The sequence below is a fragment of the Dermacentor variabilis genome, chromosome 3 (genome assembly GCF_050947875.1).
Source record: "Dermacentor variabilis isolate Ectoservices chromosome 3, ASM5094787v1, whole genome shotgun sequence".
In the NCBI taxonomy this organism is placed as follows: domain Eukaryota; kingdom Metazoa; phylum Arthropoda; class Arachnida; order Ixodida; family Ixodidae; genus Dermacentor; species Dermacentor variabilis.
The window spans coordinates 73,472,714-73,497,882 of record NC_134570.1 but is presented as its reverse complement, the minus strand read 5'-3'; the positions used below and the strand labels follow the sequence as shown (position 1 = coordinate 73,497,882).

The window sequence follows — 25,169 nt, the reverse complement described above, 5'->3', positions numbered from 1 at the left end:
GAAAGGCAGGGAGTCATTGAGCATGCGCCAATGTGTACATACGGGTAGCTCTTCAACAAAAACTTTGACGCCGACATAAGTCGCTGTATATACGGGACTGGGTAGGCGCTGCTGTTCGAAGAAAGTCGACTTCGAGCACTGCGTATGTGACAGTCGGTCCGTGCTGGTCTAGAATGAACATCTTTGATGCCAACTTAGGTCGCTGATTATGTGCCAATAGGCAACATGATCTTGGATTGCAGCGCGAAGTGACACGGACAGAGACTACAAGAAGACAGTATGAGCGCTAATTATCAAATAATTTTTATTGAAACTAACAACGTAGGTGATAGATGTGATTAATAGGTGATTGCTAATACCGCAGCATGTGAACATGTCAAGGTCTAAACAAGGTCAGGTAAACATATCAAGAGGTAGGGAAGCCAAAAAAAGAAAACAACAAAGAAGCACTACTTCAGATTACCACACGTTCTGCGAAGATACCGAAATTCGCATTCTAACAGAGACAAAGATGCGTGGCCAACGCAAATCTATCCTAATCTTTTGATTTGAAATGCCTCAATTATTTCCCTGTGGGGTGGCATTTGTGTCTTGAAAGAACTTTTGTGTCTTCAAAAAAAGGTTTACAACCGCAGTTGAAACAATGTGACGCTAGACAAGACTTAGGGTTGTTAAGTGAATGTTAGTGTTCTTTTAGTCTAAAATTAATGCACCTGCCGCTCTGCCCAGAGTAGTTTTCCCGCACTTGAGTGGAATCTGATAAACTATACCAGTGTTACAAGGCACAGATGGGGACACATGTCTAACGCCGCAATCATCTTCTCTTTTTTTGATTACAGAATACAGAGTAGAGAACATTTCCCCGGGCTAAGGCTTCCCTTCCTCTCTCCCCCTAGATCGAGGTAAAATAGGGGCTGGTATTCGCGAGACCAATAATTCGTTAAATAATTAAATCATTGATTTAGTCATTCATTCTGCATACACACTACCGATGGCATTACAATGAGGGTGAGGTACGCATACACTTTTCAGTACATTGAGCGCAAATGCATGCATCACGTGTGGGTAACAGTTGCTCGTGCAGTGTCTAGTCAGTGCGAGGTTCTTTTGGCGCGCGTTGAGCATGTACTGTGGTCCTGAATGTCGCCAAAATATCCTGGGCGATCTCCGTCGACTTTTCGCTGACTAGCATCTAGCCGCAATAGCGAATAATTCGTATTGGTAGATTGCTTTACTTGACGATGTTACCTCTGCTTACCGCAAGGGAACCGGCTGCACACAACGCTCCGATCACCTGATACCCGCTTGACGTCTTTCTGTTCCTCTAATCACCAGTCCGGCATATCGCTATGTCACCATTCTTGTGAAAGGCTGTTCTTACGAATCGGACTTGGTGGACTTCGGGGGAACAGCATCGGGCGAAAAGAGGTGTACCAGATGGTTAAGGACGTCGACACCAGGGAGAACTTTGATATTTCTTCCACAGTCGTTCTGGAGAGAAATCGCCCTGGTGGTCCAGTGGCTATGGCATTGCGCAGCTGAGCTCGAGGTCATGGATTCGATGCCTGCCACGGAGGCCGCATGTCGAGGGGGGGTGTAATGCAAAAACGCTGTTGTACGATATGCATAGGGTGCGCGTAAACGGCAACTACGCCAATTTTTCGATGTATACTGACGTTACTAACATTTTGAGCATGCGTTCTCCTTCGCACTTTGATTCTCTGTGCCAAACGATGTGGCCGCAAGCCGTTTAGCTTTCCTGATGACTAATATAAAAAATTGGTTGTGCCTTCCCGTCTCGTGCCCACGAACGTACGACTTTTCATGACCGCCTCGCCTTTGTGACGTCAGAGACTAAACCGCCCCTACGCTCTGAAGCGACGAAGCTGGCTCTTTTATGCGAGATGACACACAACAATCATCGTTTTGACAGACGTGATGGCTGGTGCTTCTCTTCGTCTTACCGCAACACAAAGTGTACAGTTTGGCCACGTCGCCTGCCTCACGCAGCGGCGGCTGAGCAAAAGCAAACGGCGACCCTTGAGCGCTCACACGGTCGCTGAAACCGTCGCTGAAGTCGCCGCCGCCTTGTTCGAAAGAGCTGGAAAAGCTCTCCGCGTCGACAACACCAGCTTCGCTTTTTTAGCGTTAGCGCTTCGTGTACTGCGTCATCAGCGCGCTTTCTGCGTGTTTACATTACGGCAGTGTAGGATCTGACGTCATCGACTCATCGTTGCGTTACACGACGCATCTACCCGGTTCGGTTTGAGTACCTGGTTTATTGGTTATTTAAAACTAGTGATGATCTTCTAAGCAAACTGAACCACCCTACCGGTGACGGGACTATCAATGCCGTTTGAAAATGACAGATTGTAATATGGGTAAAGAAAGTCGGGAGTCGCCCTTTAATGAACTCTAGGCGCTGAAAATTGCTCTTTAGCCAGTCACTACGGTGTGCTTCATAATCAGAGCGTGGTTATGACACATAAAACTAAGCGATTTATCTTTTGCTCCACAGACAATTTTCGAAACAGAGAAAGAGCGAAAAAGAATGGGAAAGCTTAACCAGATGAAAAAGCTGTTTGCTACCCGACACTGACGGAGGGGGAAATAAAGATGGAAAGAATAGCGGAGAGAAATAAAAGTGGTCGCGTGAAACAAAAGTAGGCGCTATGAAGCGTTCTTCGTGAACTGGCATTTTTACGTAAGGATTCTTCAAAATAGGACAAACTTACTATTCTTTAACTTTAACTTTAACTATTCTAAACTTTAAAAATATGTGAATACTACGTAGCTGGACAGAACACGATAATTTGGTTTGCCGTCGTTTGGAGATCTCCAGATCTTTTTGCATTCCACGTAATTAGATAATCAGTCTTAATTACTTAAGCAACTTCCAATTATTGTAATTAGATGAAAAGCGTGAATGACAATATTGTGGAGCAACATGAGAAACACTGAACACAGCTTTCTGTTGCTCAATACGTGCTGCATAAAATTGTTTTTCTGAGCGTGAAAGATGCCCGCACTAAACGCTCAAGGCACATTGCGTATATTCGCGGACTTCTTCCAAAGTCGGAAAAAACACTTTTGTGTAGCACATATGGGGCAGCAGAAAGCTGTATCGCAAGTTTTTTAACGACGCAAAAGTATACTTTTACAGTGAAGGCCTTTTTCCCGCAGGATCATGTCCGCGTGTTAACACAAAACTGTCATAATCACAATTATCTCCAGTATCGTCGTCTTCTTCCACAGCTGGCTTACCATCGGCGCTACCGCGCAAAACGCGCTCATGCCACCGCTCTCGCGTGCGCCGCCGTAATTATTTAATTAAACAATAATTATATATTAACTAACTAATTAATAAATAACATTATTTACATAAATAATTGCTTGAGAAACACACATACGTAACCAATTTTACAGCAAAGGTGTTATGGGCTAGTTCCCCCGAGATCGTGTCCATGTGTAAACAAAAAAACCCCCACACGTCGGCCGATCCCGAAGATAGTGCAATGCCGGACTGACCCACGGCGTAGGTGAAGCAGGCGTTAAGCACTCCCTATAGGTGGGCCGATGCCAAAAATAGTGCAATGCCGGTCTGACCCGCGGCGGACGTAAAGCAGGCATGAAGCACTCCCCATACGTGGCCTGATCCCGAAAATAGTGCAATACCGGGCCAATCTGCGGCCGTGGTGAGGCAGGTGTTAAGTACTCTCCATACGTATACGTCGATCCCGAACATAGTGCAATGCCGGGCTGACCCACGGCAGAGGTGCACTTCGCCATTAAGGGGCCCACATTACACAGCTTCCCTGCTCATCCTTCTGCACGAGTGAAAGGGCACTGAGTTTTCATTTTTTTTTCATTTTTTCAATGCCGTGAAGTAGGTGACAGTGCTCTTGTTGACTATCGGTGACTATATATAGTGCCAACTCATGATTAGAGCCTAAGAGGCAAACAAGGCAGCAATATAAAAAGGTAAACATACTTATTATCTATGAGGCAACCAGTTATCTGTCAACAGTGGTGCATTGCCGGCCGTGTATTCGCTAAATGAATGCGTGACCGGGGAAGCGCGAAAGATCAAATGAAATCAAATCAGATGTTTATTGAGCATTTCCTTTTTTACCCTTCCCCCCCTCTTTTTTTTTTACTGCTAAGATCGGGTGTGCCCAGACATGGGCATGACAAATAGTTGCAGTGCTGAAATTATAAAATTTAGAAACGTAGGGTGCAGTCCACCATTGCAAGAATGTCATTACTGGTGATCGCAGGGATAACCTTTTGCCCTCCTGTGAACACGATGAGCTGATAATGATCATACTCGTTTAGTCATCGTATGATGATTTAAAGTATCGTTGCCAATATAGAGGAACAAAGCCCGAATATGCTGTCGTCCGTATGAGACAACCGTCAGACGCGAGCATATAAAACTGCGATTAGTGAAGAAACATTTTATTTTGCCAGCGGCCGCATATTGTAGGAATTTTCTACACCCGATTATATTTATTTCTTATAATCCATCCCGCTGAGTGGCCGATATCGCCAACTGAGGCTGTGTGCAAACAAATGACGAACATCAAAATGAATGTGAAACGAAAGAATCGCTACATAAGACGAGCCCAGAGATTCAAAGCTCGAAGGGACGACGAAATGAACAAAAAAACATTTATTCGGAAAAATGGAAAGCTGTAGCACAAAGCTGGCATATCTGAAAGAAAAGGGTCTTTGTACTTAGCATTCCATTACGAATAAAAAGTAAGTGAGATTTGTCGAACGTAAGCCTGGCCATTGACCTCGAGCGGTTGCTTTGCTACGCTACCAAGAGGTGCTTTCGTCTTTACGCCAGGCGACGTCGGTTGCATTACCCCCGGCAGCGTAACCTCGTCACCTAGCAGAGTAGACGGCCTAACAAATCCTTCCTCCAACAGTTGCTGAGTCCTTTGGTCCCGCGAAGAATCAACGATAACAAACATCAAGGAGGGCAATAAAGCCAGAATGGGCAAAGATGGTAGCAAGGAAACAAAAAGAAACACCTGGCATTCCAAGTTGCCACGGCACACTGGAGGTGTTAGCGAAGGCGACTTGATGACACACTGACAGTTGTAGGGTCATTATCCGGATGCTGCACTTCGAATGGCGCGACACTATTGCCACACACTTTTCTCGTGGACGTCGAGATGTAGCATAACGGAGGCGAAGCATGCTTGCCGCTGATAATGCCGGAGCAATGCCAGTGTCTCGTTTTCTGAGGATTAATGCTTCAGTAAGGCCAACAAGTGGTGCGACAGCCGCATTTCTCTGCATGCTATTTGTGCCGTTGTTTCGTTCATGTCTGGCGATATCGCAATCGCAGAGGCACTTAGTTTATCCTTAGGGCAACCAGAAAATTTCAGCTCATCTTATGCGTCAGGAGCCTATAGGTATTATTGAAAACAAGACGGTGCGTCGGATTTACCTCTGGGGCACCCAGTATGGTGAATACAATTTGTCGACTGAAGGCGATTCAAAATTAATGTAGCATATTAAGCCCTGTTTCCCAATAAACACACTACTGCCTCGTTGCACGCCTTTCGATGCTTAATACGTCTTAACGTCGAACCTACTTGACGCCTACAAAAACGGGCTGATCGTACCACAAATTTTTCCCGGCGAAATGAAAATTAATGAGCCCAGAATCGCTAAATTACAAATGCGGTCGTTTGAAATCTCAATAAATATGGCCAAATGCGTTAACCTAATCAACCCTCCAACCCTCCATTTCATGTCTCAGTACTGCGCATATCAGCTCTTTCAAGATGGAATAATACTTTTGGCTACAATTATATCCCACCTGCGTAAAAGGCATATGACAGCATGTTGGTCGTACTTATCGGCGTAAAGGTCTCGAATAACATACCATTTGGAATGAAAGAAGCAAAAAATATCACATGGGTTAAAAAATACAACTTTCAGTAATTGTGCACCGAATAAATATGAAACATTCATTTCATTCGTACGACCATATTTATGTATATGAATTATTGAATGTCAACTGTTCTTTTTCACGCTGTATAACGGATAACATTGTGGTGCTTAGTGTTTCTTTTTTCCTTACAAACAAAGTCATAACTGAACGCGAGTTTTTCTTTATTAATTATCCCCTCTTCGTATTCGTTTAATTTTCCTTGGGTGTCTTTTTGTGGCTATTTGAGTATATGTTGACTCGGATACACGATGACTCGTATTACTGATAATTTAATTTTGTAAATGGCCCCGCTACTAGCTTTTGGTTGTGGTGCCATACAGCGTATACGCACACAAGTAAATTAATTTTGGGAATTTTGTGAAAACAAACTTGAAACTTGGCAGCGACGCGAGCACATGAGGCAGTCATCATCCACATCATCATGCTATGCCTGCTGCATGATGAAGGCGATCTCTCATTGCCTATGTCTTGCACCAGAGAGCTCGATTCTATGCGTGTGAACTGCATTATTTCCCAACAGCAGAAAACTCTGTGCATTTCAAGAAAGCACTTCTCTTCGCCTGGCTCTTAGTCCATAACTCTAACAGACGACTGGTTATATGCATTGTTCATTACATGGCCTGCCCAACTCCATTTCTTCCTTTTACTCTAAATAATTACTGGACTGCTCCCGATTGCTCTCTAATCCGCGCCTCGGCCTTCCAGTTCAGTAATATTATATATATTATTTTCTTTTTCGGTCACTTTCTGTGCGATTCTTGGCTTATTCACAAGTGTTGTTACTATTCTCGTTGCTTCTGCATCATATATTAGTACCGCTAGGATCCAATGGTGGCGCACTTTTCAAGGAACCTGAGACGTTAACATTATTGCCTTTAGAAACTCGTAAGTGCCCCAACTCATTTTCTTTCTTGTGTTCGCTTCCTTCATCATCATGCGGGTAGCACTGCTGCACAGCTTCTACAGTTCAATTACCAACCCCGAACTCCGATTCCCTCCTCAATATACCAAACACTACGTTAGTATTCTGCACTGTAACCCACAAATGTTCCTTTAGATCCTTTGTACTTCCTCTTAGACTTTGCTGTTCGAAGTCTCCAATCATTCGTAATAAGTGATATGCAAAAACGATAAAACTGGAGCGCCGACATTATCAAACCTCGCAATGACCGCATGTGAGGATGCTGTATCGACGGAAATATTACCAACGGCATTTTTTCAGAAAACCTTTTTGAGTGCCTTTCCCGAATGCCCAGTGTCCGGGCGTGCGCAACTACTTCCGCTCGGTTCCTTACTGAGTCGAGTGAAGGAGCCGAGTGTCTCCATGTTCACTGCATTCCCGATGGCGTAGCACTATCTCTTGGTAAGAGAGGCCAACGCATCAATGAGTGCATCCGGCCTGCGGGATACGAGACACAGAGCAGGAAACTGCACTCGCACTCACCCACGAACAATAAAAAAACAACAATGAAGCAAAGCAAGCGATACCAGGTGCCCTCGGTCGCAGTAAACAAGCTGAAAACGAGGAAGCCCCGAGTTTCAGCACAGCATCTATAGGATGCACATAGCCGACGCTTCTCCAGTCGTGTCTGGCGGCAAAAAGCCTGTGCCGAGGCGCCTGCACTCACTCACCTTGATACATGGCTTCCTTATCGGCGAGGCCAGCCGCAGCGACACCGTCGTCGCCTGTTATGCACTGCGCTCACAAGCAGGCGCCTGGGAGTGTGGCATTGACCCCATCGCGTCTCGAGCTGCTCTGACCGGGCCGGGATGAGATGCGCCGGAATAGACGGCAGTATTGAAAGAGCTAACGGGGGCTTGCGCTTTAAGAGAGGCCGAAATGATGAAGGGGAGAATAGGCACGATGACTAGCAGCGGGTGGAATCATGTTGGAATATTATTTGATATGGCGCCAAGACAAAAAAAAAAAATGCGGGCGCATAGGTCGCGTCGGGCATTATTATATGTTACCCCTGCAGGGCCAAGTGTGGTGGAACTTCCAGTGCTCTTATGAACGACCAAACGCTAAACATGCACGCGGGCACCAAGCGGATTTGCATTTATTAGAAAGTTTTTTTTAGCAAATTTGTTTCTCACGTATGTCAATATTGATGCCGTTAAGTATGTAGAAGACGTGCCTTGTACGTACGTCCTGGGTAAAAAAACGTTCAGCAAAAGTGGCCGCGCCCTGATGCGCAGCACCAGACTGTTGGCTCACCATTTTGTTATTAAGTGGTTGGCATGTGAAGCACTGGAATTAAAAAAAGGACTCGGTATACTTTTCGATACTGCATAAATTACACTGCTGTAGACTTCATGTGCCAACTCGTAACACCACTACGTGTTACCAGCTAACACTGTCTTATTGAGTGCGGCATGCGCGGTTAGGGAAAGCTTAAGCGATGAATAGTGCCCGTCCATTAACAATGTCTTTTTTATGCAAAAGGTAAACGTAGAGACAAGCGAATGATTGAAGGGAAGAATGAACGTTTTCGCCTACCGACGAAGCGGCAGTGTTGGAAAGCTGCACGAACAGTTGTGCAATGTGGCATCTCTTGCAATCTTCGAAGCATCAGCGCTTTGATAATTTTGTTGAATCAGCTGTGCTTAATCAATAGGGCCCTACAGTAACAGAGAGAGAGAGAGATAGAGAGAGAAGACAGGAAAACCAGAGGTCATTCGGACGCACGTCCGGTTTGCAACCCTGCAATGGGGGAAGGGGTATGGGGATGAAGAGAGAAAGAGAGAGAAAGCACAGTTTCCCACACAACCCAACTTTCAACTTCCAGGTGTCGGACCATCCTTGCTTCCTTGCGTCCTTTAGTGACCTACAGCGATGCTAGCAAAGGCAGTACTCTACCTCAAGGGGACAAGGCACGTCTGGTTCCAGACTAGCCATCATCATCATCATCATCATCATCATCATCATCATCATCATCATCATCATCATCATCATCATCATCATCATCATCATCATCATCATCATCAGCCTGGTTACGCCCACTGCAGGGCAAAGGCCTCTCCCATACTTCTCCAACAACCCCGGTCATGTACTAATTGTGGCCATGCCGTCCCTGCAAACTTCTTAATCTCATCCGCCCACCTAACTTTCTGCCGCCCCCTGCTACGCTTCCCTTCCCTTGGGATCCAGTCCGTAACCCTTGATGACCATCGGTTATCTTCCCTCCTCATTACATGTCCTGCCCATGCCCATTTCTTTTTCTTGATTTCAACTAAGATGTCATTAACTCGCGTTTGTTCCCTCACCCAATCTGCTCTTTTCTTATCCCTTAACGTTACACCTATCATTCTTCTTTCCATAGCTCGTTGTGTCGTCCTCAATTTGAGTAGAACCCTTTTCGTAAGCCTCCAGGTTTCTGCCCCGTAGGTGAGTACTGGTAAGACACAGCTATTATATACTTTTCTCTTGAGGGATAATGGCAACCTGCTGTTCATGATTTGGGAATGCCTGTCAAACGCACCCCAGCCCATTCTTATTCTTCTGATTATTTCCGTCTCATGATCCGGATCCGCCGTCACTACCTGCCCTAAGTAGATGTATTCCCTTACGACTTCCCGTGCCTCGCTGCCTATTGTAAATTGCTGTTCTCTCCCGAGACTGTTAAGCATTACTTTAGTTTTCTGCAGATTAAATTTTAGACCCACTCTTCTGCTTTGCCTCTCCAGGTCAGTGAGCATGCATTGCAATTGGTCCCCTGAGTTACTAAGCAAGCAGACTAGCCAAGAAAGATTAATTAGTATGGATTCATGCTAGCAAACGATATAGGTGACCTTTTGGGCAAGCCCAGAGGTAAACAGCACGCTGCAACGAAGCAACTTCACTGATATGTCCAGACAATTGTCAGATCGCACGTTGCTTACAATGATTATATCCAGTATAGATATATACTGCTGCGCCGATTCAGATAAGGCCAATGCTGACTAAGTCGCGTTGTAACTTATATGCGTAATGATGCCTTCAAGCAGTGCGTTTTAATTAAGGTGTGCCGGAATATCAACAAAATCAACAGAGTGTGGGCGTTCTGAAGATGCGAAGAGACAGCAGGCATTATCAACAAGAAAAAGATGTCGACCTTATTTCAGCTAGTTACCTTTTTTAATTACTTCCTGTGGGGCACTTGTAATTGTAAAATTGAAGCCGAGAAGTAGAGTGAAGTCATGACTGTTTACCTGAAATCTTAAGACTAGCACCATTTCCGACGTATGAGACCTTCAAGTGTACATAAATGTTCAAATTTTTCCAGAAGTGCGCTTTTAACAGTTTGCGATGATCTTAACTAGAGCGCCGCATTTCTAGCCTATCTTAGTGACCAGTATCTAAGCAGGCCTGACTTCACTGCACCTTCGCTTTAATTTCTCAGATGCCGCATATGCTGCAAGATAACTTGCATATTTTAGGTAAATATTGAAGTTATCCTCGAAATTCTTATTGCTGCTAGTCTGCCTAGCCACGTAGCCTATTTGGAAAAACTGCATAGGCTTAGATATGAAAGTTTCTTTTAAAATGACGTGTTCCGGATAAAAAAAAAACACAGGGTATAAAGGAAATAACCGGCGATAATTCCTAGGGAAGGGATGCACAGCCGAGGACTGCCAAGAACCATGTGAGTAAAGAATGAAATTCGGGGTTTCAGGCGTCAAAACCACTATGTGGCCCCTCGGTTAACCCCCTTTCTTCTCGTTTATGGGAGTATGAGGCACACCATGGGGTACTCAAGTTTAGTTTGGACCACCTCTAATACACGGTGCAGGGGCGTTCTTGCATTTCGCTCCCACCTAAATGCGGCCGCCGCGGCCGCGATTTGCTCCCGCGTCCTCGGGCTTAGCGGTGCAACAACATCATAACTAATAGGCCACCACGGCGGGTAGCATTATGCAGTGTGACGAAATGAGGAAACTTGCAGTCAGCTAACGCTCGAAAGATGTAGTTGTAGATTGCTCGGAGACACTTCATCCCGTGGCGGACAGAAATACTTCTCATGTTGATGATTAATTTTAGTCGCCTTTCAGGTTCTATATCTTTGATGCTATCTTTCAGTGCGATTATTTGAAACGCGTTGCAAAAGGAGCCATGCTGCGGGCGTGTTCACCAGCACTATCGTGAGAGGTTACGATAACTGGAGGTTGTAGGCACGTGATGTATACCTGACGTAGCGGTCGGTGCTCTACGACCTAGAGCGCACTATGATCCTTCGGCCGAAAGCTTCAGATGACGAGATGATATGGCAGAGAATGTGAGAAAGGAGAAGAGCGTTCCGAGAGAAGCGACCACAAAGGATGCGTGTCGAATGCCGAGAAGTGCAGAATTAAGGAGCAATGAATGCCAATGTTACACGCTCAGCTGTCGGAGACATGGTTATTGTGGGACTCGCGAGCGGATTCTATTATTCTATTTTGGTTCTACGTTTCTTATAACTACTTGATTTCGTGGTTCTCATGTACTAATTGGCTCCATTTTTTTAATTGTTTCTTATTTTCGACTTAACATGAATATATTTCATCAAATAATTTTTTTGGATTCGAGGCATCAGCGTGATAGTGACATTTTGTAGATGTTGTATGATTATTTTTTTTACATTTATGTATTGATGAATTTATTATTTAATTAGTATAAGAAGTACATTTAATTACCAATTAAAAGGTTCTAATAAAAATGAAATAATTTCATTCATTTTATTAATTTTCTTCTTAATTTTACTTCAGTAATTTTCTTACTTTTTATTATTTTCATTATAATTGAAGAAAAGAAAAGAATTCCCCTTTTGAATGTGGATTTGACCCGTTTTCTATATGTGGCATTTCATTTTCTTTAAAATTCTTTTTAATTGGGATTATTTTTTTAGTTCTTGATGTAGAAATTGTAGTAATTTCACGTTTTCCTTTATCAAGAATAAATATTTTTTTATTTTTATTAATTTATTAGCTTTATTAGGGTTACCTTATGAACAGAAATTCAGTATAATTGATAGAATTAAGTAAAATAAATTTAATTTATTAGTTATAAATTAGAAAAGCATTTAAATAAAATAAAATCTCAATTGCAATTAGAAATTGAAGTAATTCCTTTTCTGCTTGAAATAAGGCGATATTTAATTGCTTCACTTTCGACCCGAATTTAGAAAAGTTCTATTTTTTAATAGAAGCGGCACCTGACCCACCGGTATGACTCCCCTCTGGGCCGATCGCTTGCGAAACTCTGTGACAACTACCTTCGATTCGTGCGACGCAAAAAGCACGCTCGTCAACGCACCCTGCGCCGGGAATCTGCCACACTTTTGGCGCGACTTGCTAAAATTATCCCACTAAAGGTTATATAAATAAGTGCATGATGCGCGTTCGAAGAGCTACGCCAACATACCGTCCGTATGGAGTCAGCAGCTAGGCAATAAAGCAAAAAAAAAAAAAGAGAGAGAAATGCATTTTTTTTTCTGCCCTGTGTCGGTACCTATTTAGTTTCGTCTCTCCCGCTATCACCTTTTATTCCCCGATGAAACCTTTGATGTTGGAAGAAAGACTGGTGTTATTTTATTTGAATGCCTCTCTTCTCCACCCTGGTGTAGCCAGCCACTTTTCACATACTGGTTAGCGTTTCTGTCTTTCCCTCAATTTTTTGTTGTCCAATTCTGGTGCTTCCCCTGTGAACCACGCAAATATATCGGTGTTTTTTTATGCCATGCAGAATTTTAATGTATCACCTGTTGACGGTAGCGTAATTGCAGTCCTTGAGCTGCATTACTCGAAGTGGTGGACCCTACTCGTACGAGAAATCTTAATGCATAATAGACTATGAAAAAAATATTCGCTAATAATCTGTATAATCTGTTTCCATAATCAGGAATTGTAGCTGATGAGTTTGGGAGGCAAATCCACTCGGAACGACTTGGAATGATCGTACGGGTTTCGACTTAAGCGACGTGAAACTTTCGGTAAAAAAAAAAAACTATTTCGTTCCTCCTAATGTTTCTTTTAACAAACCAGCGTTTAATGCATTCAAGTGCAAAAATAGCTAGAACATCCATGTATTTCGTCATACATTGTGGGAATGAATATCTCAAAACTGGTCTCATTCTGAAAATTTGTCCCAAGTGGATACGCTTTGAGAACTTACCGGATACAATTAGTAAAGTAAAATATGTGCCACAAAGTAAGTAAGTAAAACGATATTTATTCAACTCTTGCTAATAAATCGATTACGCACTTCGATTCCTCGTGCAAATAATGTCTGCCTCTATGAGTATGATACACCTCATTGACTAGAATTATGCAATCTGCCACAGGTAAATTGCTTAAATATTGTATGATCGAAAAAAAAAAACAGGAATAACATACAGCTGGTATTGAGGCTTTTTTATCCTGAAAAAAATTTCTGCTGAACTTAGATGACTCAAAAGAGATAAGGCTGTTTCGTGTGCGTCATACGTATTTCTCATTGATTTATCTGAACTCAGAGCAATACTCCTTTCGTACCACATGGTCACGTTCATGACGAAGAAGAAGGCTGCTAGCTGCATCCGGACCTAGCATTGCAAGTGAATCAATATCAACGTCAACCACGTAACCTTGCAAATGCATCCGATAATTGGCTACGGCCGAGCAATTACCTCTCAAAACGAGTGGAGTCCTGCGTCTCTTCTAATATGTATCACGTAGACTAACAGCGATAACACGCGCACAATGTTAATATTCACTGTTCTGCTATTCGACAGGTCCTGCTATGCTGTTCGATAGGTGTAGTTTACATTCCAACAAGGTTTGTTGAACCCAATATATGGACATATAGGTGGAGGTGTCCACTGGATGGTAGCCTTCGTCACTCCAGATGCACTAGAATATGAGCACCATCGTCGCCGAACAATTTTGGAGGGGCCCGAAGGCAGCCCTAAAATTCATTCAATGATTAATGCGCCGTGTATCTCATAGACCACTCGCATAGGAGATCAGACACTTACGCGAACAGGGACGTGACGTACTTTATCAACTGTGGCCGGCACACTGTAGTGTCAGTGAAAATTAACGTGCCGACGGTTCCACCCGTTCTGCCCACAATTGTTGCGGATGTCATTCGGCTCCACTTTCGAGAACAGACACATTAGCTGGACGTCGTTGCATAACACAAGTCTGTGCAGTGGCCTTGTTGCATGACACTAATTTGTGTACACTACGTGCCCTAAGTTATGTTATTTTTTGTTGTAATGTTCGAGCATCATACCTGTCACACGCTCGGCTGTGATAAGACAATGACGAGACAGAAATTGCACACTTTATGACAAAGAAAAACAGAAACAAGAATCGACATGTTTGCGTCAAGTACAGTCTTCCTTCCCTATTAGCTAAAAGCCTCATTTCGCTTTCTTACACATCAAGTAAATTCAAAATCTCAGCAGCAAGTAGAAAATACTGAAATATCATGAACGCAAAGAGCATAGATGACAGATCTTCGAATTTGCTCCCTCACGCACGTCATACTCAACTAGAGAAACCGGTCTTTCAAGATGAAATTGATTCCCGCGTAAACGCGAGAAATCACGTCGAGCGCTTTGATTGCCAGCCTGCAACAATGTGGGTGAACAGAGAACCCGGCAAATTATCACGTGGCATTGAGATCTATGTTGCACGTAACAGGCAGATGCGCTACACATGGATAAAGAAATACAAGGGGCACAAAAGAGCAGGTTACTGGCTGTTGCTAGTGCAGCGCAGAGGACGAGTGTGGACCAACATCACCCGAACGCCCTATTCCACATGCGGCGAGAAACAGACGGCTTTGTTTGTGTACAATCGGCGATTCACTTGATAGCCATGGATCTGCTGGTAGCTAATTGGTCTTAACGCCCAATTTCCCGTTCGGAACCGCACTAACAGAAATGAGGCAGGTTCCTTTTTTTTTCTTGCGCCGGCATTTGCTTTTCGCTAAGCCACCACCGTAGCCCTGTCTTAGGCGCGTAAGCCTTGACGGTGACATGTAGGGCAGTTCGTAGTTGTTGTCCTTGACACCGAACAGCGCTTCAGGGAAGGCCTTTCTCCTCTGCCCTAAGTCCTGTCAAATGATGCGTGCGTTTTCTTCATTCAAGGCATTGATGTATTTTCTAATAGATTCAAACGATATCTGTAAATGTGTCGAATGTCGAAGAATTCCATACTTGCAAACTTTTGCTATGTGCTCCCCCTAAGTGCGGTTACAGAAGCGTTGATACCGAATATGCGGCTGCCCGAATCTGTGTTAGAGCCCAGCGATTACGGGATCAATTCATTCATATCATCACCTTGGAGGAATTCCTCAGTGCCAGCCCTAACCCCACGCATTAAGTTTGACAGTGAGTCACCGGAGCCTGGGATGCTTGATCGAAAATACTCGAAAAGAAATGCAGAAAAACGAAAGCTTCATGGTGACAGTAAGTTCGCTGCATTTGTCTAGTTCACGTGGCGGACAAAGTATGCTGTATGCAAAGTATGCAAAGCATTTATTATAACAAGCGTATTTTAGCTTTGTCCTATTTAACACATAAGGACTCCCATTCGAGCGGTGCATGGGCTAAGGCCTACCGGAGAAGCTGCGCTCAGCCCGGGACCGTTAAAGTAGCCTTTACAGCCGCCCGAGTGTGAGAGCAGCCGCCTTGGATTGGTTTAGGCTTGTTCATTGGTACTGTCTTATTCTGGTTCCATATAGGTTGTGTACAAATATATGTGCCAGTTATCTTATCTGGAACAAGAACGGACCCCGGGCGAAACGTAGGAAATATAGCATCGTTTTTTTTTTTCGTAAGTGTGTCCTCAACCTACAAGTGCCTCCTCAACTACCCGATCCCAGCGTCCACAATATCGCTAAAGGTCTGCGTGGAGTCTCCTGACTTAGATTCACTGACTAAAAAATGTTTTCCAATGGCATTATCACCGTTCCAAATACTCATGTGACGTAGTACGGACACGCCCATTTGCCTCAGTGCGTGCGCACATTACCACATGTGCTATTCTTATTCGATTATATGCTGGGAGAGCTCCATGGGACAGCCTTAACTGTGATGCATTGTGCATAAATATAGTGCGAATTCACTAAGCGCGGCCCTCAATATACTCCCTTAGCGAAACCATGCAATGACGATAAAATTAATCAATATTGCCGGATTCGGTACCTTTGTTATGTAATAAACTGGAAGAAAGGGGCTTAACCTAAGAACCCAATTTTTTTAATCGTAATTATTATTAATTAATGGTTCATCATATTAACTTCATAAATAAAGATTGTGCATCTCGGTTAACAGCCTTTCTTCTCGTTCATTACATTACCTTACATTGATGCCTTAAGCAGCACGTGTTGGTTTCTTGACCAGTTGCCTTCACTCAAAAAGATGACGTACTCGTGACGCCTGCGGCAGAAAGGATGTTCCACATCCGCGGCCAAGGTTTCTGAGTTGTGGCTCTAGCTAACGCTCCGAGGGCTGTTTGTAGATCATCATAATCATCATCATTAGCCTGGCTACGCCTACTGCAGGGCAAAGGCCTCTCCCATACTTCTCCAACTACCTCGGTCATGTGCTAGTTATAGAATCAACACATAAATACCCCGAGAAGTGCATGGGGAAACAGCGCCGTAGTAGCTCAATTCGTATAGAGCATCGCACGCGTAATGCGAAGCGGTGGTATCGTTCCCCACCTGCGGCAAGTTGCTTTTTCATCTACTTTCATTTCATATAATTTATCATTGCTTTAATTAATTAATAAATAGGAGCAATTTGCCCTGGGTTGTCCTTGGTGTCTGTTTGTTGGCGTCTTATGATATGACTAATACAAATCGGACTTCTAAGTGAACCCCCTTCTTTCTCGTTCATTATATATATATATATATATATATATATATATATATATATATATATATATATATATATATATATATATGGTACAGTGTCAGCTATTAGACCTCGCTTATCATTTAATGGCCTGAAGACTAGTAATATACAACTGACTGCCATGGTGTGGTATGCCCGTTTTTACAGTGATACATGTTATGAGCTAACTACCCAGTAGTTCGTCTTCGTAACCACCAGTCACGCTACTGGAATCGCAAAATTATCTGCAAGAATTACAATGGAAAAACAATTGTCATTGCGCTGTGTCAATGCATTGTCCTAATAAATGTTGACAGCTCCCTCAAGTGCATTAGGCGCCTCGGCACAGAAACTGCACAAGAATGACTTGAAATGAGTCTGGCCCATTGTCAGAAACAAATGAAAGAAGCTTTTTATGTACCACGTAACTTCATTCACATCACGTTTTTGGACTTCATCACTGCTACTGAACATATGACCACGCATTTGAAGCGCCAACTACTTATTCGTGGTGACCTTAATACAACTGGCTTTCAGTAAAACTGCTACATCTATTCTTACTACAATGATATTATGGAGAAGAAATGCTCTTCTTTGTTACATTTCTAAGCTTTTACCTCCCTTTTAACTGAGAACAGTCACACTGATATTTTAGAGAGGTGACTGTCAATATGTTCCAAATGTAACAGTATCATGCTTTGACATTTGCCTAGTTCGACATCACACGCTTCACCCGCGGCATAATATATTTTCGTTCTTGTGGGCCATACGGGATAACAATTCAGATAGTGAAATAAATTTGCCCTGCTTTGCTTTCAAATCTGGCGACTATCTTGGCCTATTCAAGTTTTTCTCTGCAGTTGATTGGTCTCTCGTGGCTAGTTTATGCGACGTAGACGAATAGGTACGTTGGTTTACCGAGATCGTTCTGGATTGTACGCATGAACACATAGCCCAGCACAAGCCCAAACGATGTAGTTTTTCCCTTTGGTTTTTTGAGGAATGCAGAACTGCTCTAAAGCGTAAAGAGAATGCCCAGATAAAATCCAAAAGTTGTTAGCCTAACAAATGGATATAAGAAAGCCGCCTCTTGCAGCTGCTCCGTAAACACCTCTACTGGCGGGATCAGAAGTCTCACATTGAGCCATTGGTGGAAAGCGCCTCTAATCAGCCACCTCTAATCAACGGCCGACTTATGAAGACACTTTCGCATGTGCTCCAGCAACCCTGGATATTGTATCCGTCTCTCGGCGCCTAGAGTGGAGGAGTGCAAGCAGTCACTCATTTTTTTTTTTTTGCTGTTCATTTCTCCTCTGTATGGGACGTCTCAGCAAACGTTAGCAAGCCTCTTGGTGTTAACCAAAAAAAAAGTTATTTAGAAAACGCGATTTTAACACGGCGTTCAGTCGTCAAAGGATTGAAGAACGAACAGCGTAAATCTTAAAATGGTATCTTGCGCTGTGTGTGTGTGTGTTTTTGTTCTTTTCTTTCTTCGATCAGCTTGGCTAACGTTAGCTCAGAAAGCGCCACCTGAGAGAACTATCTACAAGGCGCGCTGTTGTGCTTGAACTTTGAGCGAGGTACATTTGGAAGAAAATGTCATCAACGCATGCCTGAGGCACCTGAGGCACCTGAGACCACCTTTGTCCTGCGCCCCAGATGGTATCTCAGCCTCCAATATCAAAACTTACGGTAGTATTTTTGTACATCTGCTGACACTAATTTTTAACTGTCTGAATATTTCTACTTCACCGTGTCCCTGGAAAACCACTCGCGTTTTTCCTATGTTTAAATCAGGCTCCAAAACGGATGTCGCAAAATATCACCCGATTTCTCTTCATACCATTTTCAAGCCTTTTGAATGAGCTATTCACAGTGCATTGTTGTTCAGATTTTTAAAAAAAAGTGTCATGGTTGCAAATCAGCACAGATTTGTTTGTGACCATGCAACGACCAACAACCTTGTCAGTTTCATGACGCAGGCTTCCACGCCCATCACGCAAAAGGAGGTAAGATGCTGCACATGTGTACGGGGACCTCAGCAAAGACTTTGACTTATTCAATCATCCACTCCTGCTCGAGAAGCTTGCGCACTACGGCGTCGAAGCTGCTATTGTAGCTCTACTACGCAGCTATTCCTTGATGGGTGCAGTTTCTTCAGCCTCAATGGTAATTTTTTTGTTCTTATGGTATGCAGTGGTGTGCTCCAAGGTTCCGTGTTAGATTTGCTTCTTTTCTTAATTTTCATTACGGATGTTTGCTCAGTAATCCAAAAGTCTTAATTTCTTCTTTACGCTGGTGACATCAAAATGTTTGAAGAGATATCCAGTATTCAGTGCTGCCGCGCTCCGCAGAACGACCTATCCTCATTCACTGCATGGCGCCAAATAAATGGTTTCCCTCTAAATTGAACTAAAACCAGAATTTTGTCATCTTAGCGTAAAACAGCTTGATGATATTGTGCTGCCCCGTTTCTGTCTATTGTGCAGTGGTAACTAAGGTTGTGCAAACAAGGGATCTCTGTGTGCGTTTTGATAGAACGTTAAGCTTCTCCGCCTACTGTAAGCGCGTAGCACCACGAGGCCTATGCGCGTTCGTTTCCAGCTGCAGACTTGCAAAAGACACCCTCCACCCCACTTCGCTTCCTTAAATTAACGCCTCCAATTACTTAATCACACCTCAGTGCGTCGCGGAATGCCACAATCAATTCAAATAGCAGACTAATTTACCATGTAAAAGAAAAGTTCATGTGTGTATATCGGGTGTTTCAGAGAACACATACGAAATTTCTTCTTAAATGATGCCAAAAGGAGATAGCACAATTACAGTTCATGCGCTGGCCTACTCGAAGAGACGGACAGTAGTTGCTCAAAAAAATTGAAATGCATAAACGAATAAGTAACACAAATTCACTAATTATGTTTTTGATTATTATTTTAGGCCCAATTTTCCAATGCATCATCATCACCATCATCATCATCATAATAATCATCATCATCAACAACAGGTTCTTCTTCTGCTTCATCGTTGTTCTTGTTTCGCAGCCCTAATATTCCCGGTTTCGTTTTGCAGGAAAGGGTATTACGGTATGTTCTTATAACTGCCCTTCCCGACCATTTCTAGAGGACGTGGTGCGGCGGTCTCCTTGCATGCTTTTCATCATTCATCCAGTTATTAGAGCGCAGGATTACGTAGCACTGCAAACGTTTCAGTCAACTACTACAGATACCACATATAACCAAATCAAATGGACTTTTAATGTGCACATATTGATCTCCAGTTGAGTTTGTTTTCCCCTCGGCGAAACAGTTTAGGCACAGGACGTCTACCGAGACATTAGCCAAACTTTGTCTGCTTCATTTGGCAATAAATATAAAAAAGAATAGGAAAGCTCAAACCGAGCCGTAATTACATTTGTCATAAAGGCTCTGGGGCAACGGTCGAGCAAACGGCGATATTTTTTTTTTGCTTTCTTGCCTATGAAGCGACAACTGAAATCTTGCTGTAAGGTTTCTTGCTTCTCTAACAATCTGCTCAAGTTCCCAAATAAAAGAAAACTCGGAACTCAAATATTCATATATTGAATCTTAACCGAAGGAGCGAGGCAGACGATGAGTACGCTTTTTGTTATATACCTGGGATAAGTCAGTTAAAATATGTTGGTTCGATTGGTAAATTGAATTACCTGTGTATAAACTTCCCAAAGGATAATTAAATTGTCTACCTTGCCACCAGACGAAGTAAAACATGAGAAGGTTCCAGCAAAGAACATAATTCAACTACCTCCAGGTGGCTTTCACTCACCTGAGTGCGTTTCAGTTGCCTCTGTCTAAGGCCAGACCTCCTAAGGCCAGTCGCCGCGGCACCGACTGCAATGAGTCACCGTATGTAGCTATATTAGGCAATTGATCCCTTTATTTAAATCAATAAATGACTCTAATAAAAAGCACCTTTATTTTCATTAATAGCAATAGAAGTTGAAAAAGAAAGGGCTGCAAAACAAATTATGCAGGTCCTCTGCAGTGTGGGAATCAGCGTAAGCGAAGCTCTGATGAGCCGGCTAGTCAGAACGGCGCATCGGGATAAGGAGCGCGCAGAGAATTTCGGTGACGAAGGCGTCCTGTAGCTGTCATCAGTCATGGTGCGTTGCTTGCAGAGCAAAAGTAAGTTTTATTCAAGTGCCTTGTCGTCGAATGATCCCTATCGGTGTCACTATCACTTTCGCGAGACGGCCGAAAGCGTTACAGGCACTGTACGAAGCTGGTGAGCTCGGCACCTCTCCAGAAACACTGTTAATCGTTTGCAACGACAAGTTCGGTGCCGAGCCACGTTAAACCTCGCGAAAGCGATCGCGTTGCCGACAGCAACCGCTTCTACCTGCAGATACAGCCAGCGGCCACGACGACGACGACACCACAAATCGGGGTAAGGTAGGCCAAGACAGCTTCGCTTTAAATGTCGAATGCACTTGGACTTGACAAACGTCCGGTCTCCCACACAACAGGGGAACGGTCGCTGTACCCACATCGCAAAAGCGCAAATAAATAATAAATGCACTCACACACAGGCCCTGCAACGCAACTACATGTATACACTTCCATGCTTTCAACAAACAGAAGCTGATTACGAGGCTCTATAGCCTAATGTTTACCGAATATCTCATGCAGCATAATCAAATTTCTCGATCCAACCATGTTTTTCTCGTGTGTGCGCTTGCCGATGCTTAGTGGCACAGCCGCATTTACACCTTTTTCTGTACACGGATAAGGCGACGGAGGCGATGACAGCTGGTGTACCAAAGGCAGCCATGCGTACGGAGCCTCACTGGCACGTATACCCCCGAGAGACGCTCTCTCCGCTCGCAGGCCTACGTGTTCTGGCGTGCCAGCCTGGATGGAAAGCTTCCAGGCAGGTCCCTAGTTGATCGTCCGGCCTCCCGCTGCGATACAGCACGCCTCTCTCACAGCGTGCGTGTGGCGCAATAAACGATATTCGACGCACGTTATCCGTTCACCCGTTCGGCCATGGCATCGGCGACACACGCGCGGTCCGCACGTCAACGCCGAAATTAAACCGAAGGGGGACGCGAATTAGGGTCGGGGACAGGACGCGCAGCTGCGGTGGTCAAACTACTCTCGATGCATCGCACGGCATTTTTTTTTACACCGACAGCATATCAGGCCTGTCTTTCTCGCGACTCGCGGCCGCATCTTCCTACAATTACGAGCGGCCTGGTACCACAGCGATCCTTGCGGCCTGGCTCGACACACCGTGAATCAAGCGTCGAAGGCGGCCGCTCGGGGGAAACAAAGATGCCTGGCTGGGTCAGATGATTCCGCATTTTGTTCAACGCGTGTCGGAGCGCTAACAAGGAGCTTACTCCGCTTCGCTCGAACCGGATACCGCAAATTTACCGTCGTCCCAGTGACCCGGTTGCGTTGAGTGACGCGCCACCACCCTTGAGGATACTGTCGTGGTTCCCATGCATACCCCTTGTCCCGTCTTGTAGGGCTGCTTAATTTTTCTTGCACGAGGCCGGGCTATGCAGCGAACCAGACTGACAGACTGAAATTCGAACAGCCGACGACGACGCTGCACAGAGAATGTTCTGATGGAGGGCTCCTTCAAGGCACGTATAGTTTGCGTCTCGTCTCCTCGACAACGCTCTTGCGAAAGTAGTTAGAAACGTCGAAGCAAGTTTCTACGTCTCGTTTATTCTGCTTTCGTTCTTTATTGTTATGCTGCCGGTGGTCGATTAAAGCAACAGGCGGGCGTCGTTTGGTGATCGAGGCCGGCAATATATTCCTCATTAGTCTATTCGTAGCCATGTTTCAGAAAGGAGTACATCCTTTTTCTTTCGCTCCACTTGGTTGAACTCGAAACAAACGCGCGTTCAATGTTTGTTGGTGAATTGCTGATTGTAATGCGGATGGCGAACGGCGCTGTTGATCTGTGACTGGTTTGTGTTCGGCCTCCTACCCTTCTTGGGTAAATGCTAGTTTGAATCTGGGAGCGCCGAAATTTAGTACGACCCAACGTTTACATCTGCATTTATTGATCTTTCTTTTTTATGTATGCTCCAAAACTGTAGAAAGAAGCGTTGGTGGTTATCTTGGCATGTTCTGTCGTGTTTTCAGGGAAATAAGCAGAATTTTTGACTATGCGAGTGTCTGCTTCTATAAACATAAGCGAAAATTAAAACCGGCGGTGGATTGCACCACCATTCAGTAACGAAAATAATATTGAATTCAAGAACCCATTCTAGTGAGGACTAGGAGTTGTCTAGGGAGCATTTAAGAACACTTTCTTAATTTTGTTATTATTTTCGTTATTAAATGTTCGTGCAAGCCATCCCACGTTGATAAAGGTCTTGGGCGTCAGTAGAGATAAGGGAAACGAGCAATACTAGACGCATGTATATATATATATATATATATATATATATATATATATATATATATATGTATATATATATTATTGCTCCCTAGATAGTCGGGCCTAGATAATCGAGAGCCGTCACATCAGCTTATTCCATGCACTGTGTCATCGAGACAGGAACAATGAAAGACAGTAGATGTGCCCCCGGTTGCTACCCTATTATGCGGGAGGTAGGATAGGATAGGCTAGGATAGGAATAGGATAGGATAGGATAGGATAGGATAGTGAAATAGACATAAAATAGGCGTTTAGATTAACCCCATGCATTAGATGAAAGATAGCGTGTCTAGAGAAGGGCACTGAAGTCTGTTGCCTCAGATGCCGCATGGAGAAACGCTCATGTGGCTTTTTGGACAGATGAGCAGTGAGGCGCCTCCCACGTCCTTAGTTTCCATATAAGGCTACGTGTTGTGGCTGGTAAAAAGGGGTATGCTTAAATGTCAGGATTGTTTAGAAACATTAAAAAAAAACTATAAAAGAAGTCATATACTAAGGAAAGCCCCTCGAAGCTATCAAAAGTCTCTAAAGCGCCGCTGTTTCTTGGAAAATTTATATTTGTGAGAGCGATAGCCAGGAACACACAAAGAACTTGGTAATTGCAGCTTTGTGGTTTATCCAAAACACTTATAATTTCCGAAAACCTTGACTGAATGAGCGCAGAGAATCTCCTTCTCCACTCAAGATTAAAAAAATATAATTTATAAAACTCTCAGTTTCTCCCTAAATGCAAAGCATCGATTGTTATAGCAAATAATTAGGTGGCCCTACGAAATAAGGATAGTAGTTTTATCGGCCGTATAAACTCGTGAGCATTCGCTGACTTAATTACCAAAAATGGTTAGTAGTTTTATCGGCCGTATAAACTCGTGAGCATTCGCTAACTTAATTACCAAAAATGGTGTCACGCGCGCAAAGGCAAACATGAACACATTTCACTCGATGACCACGGACACTCGATGTCAAAACGCTTGCGTGAGAAAGAGCTGCAGCAGCAGCGAGCAAATTGCCCTTCGTGGCTCGTGTTGCCTCCCGGTTCAACGTGAACTGAGCGGCGAGAACACAGCGCACACGAAGCTATCAGCCCTCGGGGCAGCCACCGCTGATCGGTGTTAAAATAAGGCCCGCGTGGGGGCGGTCAGCCGCGCTATACATATTTATTTTTATTTTTTTATTTTTTATTTCAACTTCGGTAGGACATTAGGCAGTATAATAGCAAGAGCTTGGTGGCGCAACCCACCGCCCCGTTCCAGAGGGGACGCTCATAACATCCATCCATCCATAGCCGTCGCCGGAGTATGACGATCCCTCCCCCGCCTTTCTTGGTGCCTAGCGCGCAATGGAAGAAGAAAAAGTCTCACCGAGCGGCCGCTGCTTCTTTCGGTGAGATATTATTTTCGGTTTTCTTCGAAGAATCAGCGCTGTGTTGATACTTCGTGCTGTTGTTCAGAGAGATGAGATATCTCATGGGGTACCTATGTGCTAAATATCACGCACAATATCGCGTGGTTTTGCTGCGCCCTTCAGCGCATCTACGCCTACCGCGGCGGCAAAGAACACCGGCACGAGCAATATGTCCGACAGCGCGTTCCTAGGCGCATGAGTGCCGCAGAATCGGCTTGGTGAAGACAGTACATCCAGCTATGAGCTAAACTGAGATGAAGACAAAGACTGTGATTATACGCTGTTCTCCTTGGTAATGTATAAAAAAAGCGACCTGAGAGAATTCCAGTTGTTTTTCGACCCTAACAAGAAGGCAGCAACTTCTGACAAGTGAATCCAAACCGCGCTGCGGCAGAAATTATTTCCGCGGCAGAGGAAAAGGTAGAGTTATTCAACGTGAATAGAGGTAAAAGTTTCTCTGTCAACATTGCTTCAGTCTCATCTGCAAGACATTTACTGTCGATGAGTGAAGTGGC

The 25,169-nt window shown here is 44.1% G+C and overlaps 1 protein-coding gene across 1 annotated transcript; it reads left to right on the top strand.

The window, feature by feature from the left end:
• Nucleotides 1-1,002: 1,002 nt before the first annotated feature.
• Nucleotides 1,003-19,310, top strand: LOC142574563 (NADH-ubiquinone oxidoreductase chain 3-like). The gene is made up of 4 exons (XM_075683615.1): nucleotides 1,003-1,013; nucleotides 8,862-8,969; nucleotides 11,735-11,855; nucleotides 19,305-19,310. The coding sequence occupies exons 1-4, from the start codon at nucleotides 1,003-1,005 to the stop codon at nucleotides 19,308-19,310; spliced, it is 246 nt and encodes an 81-aa protein (XP_075539730.1).
• The last annotated feature ends 5,859 nt before the right edge of the window (nucleotides 19,311-25,169 follow it).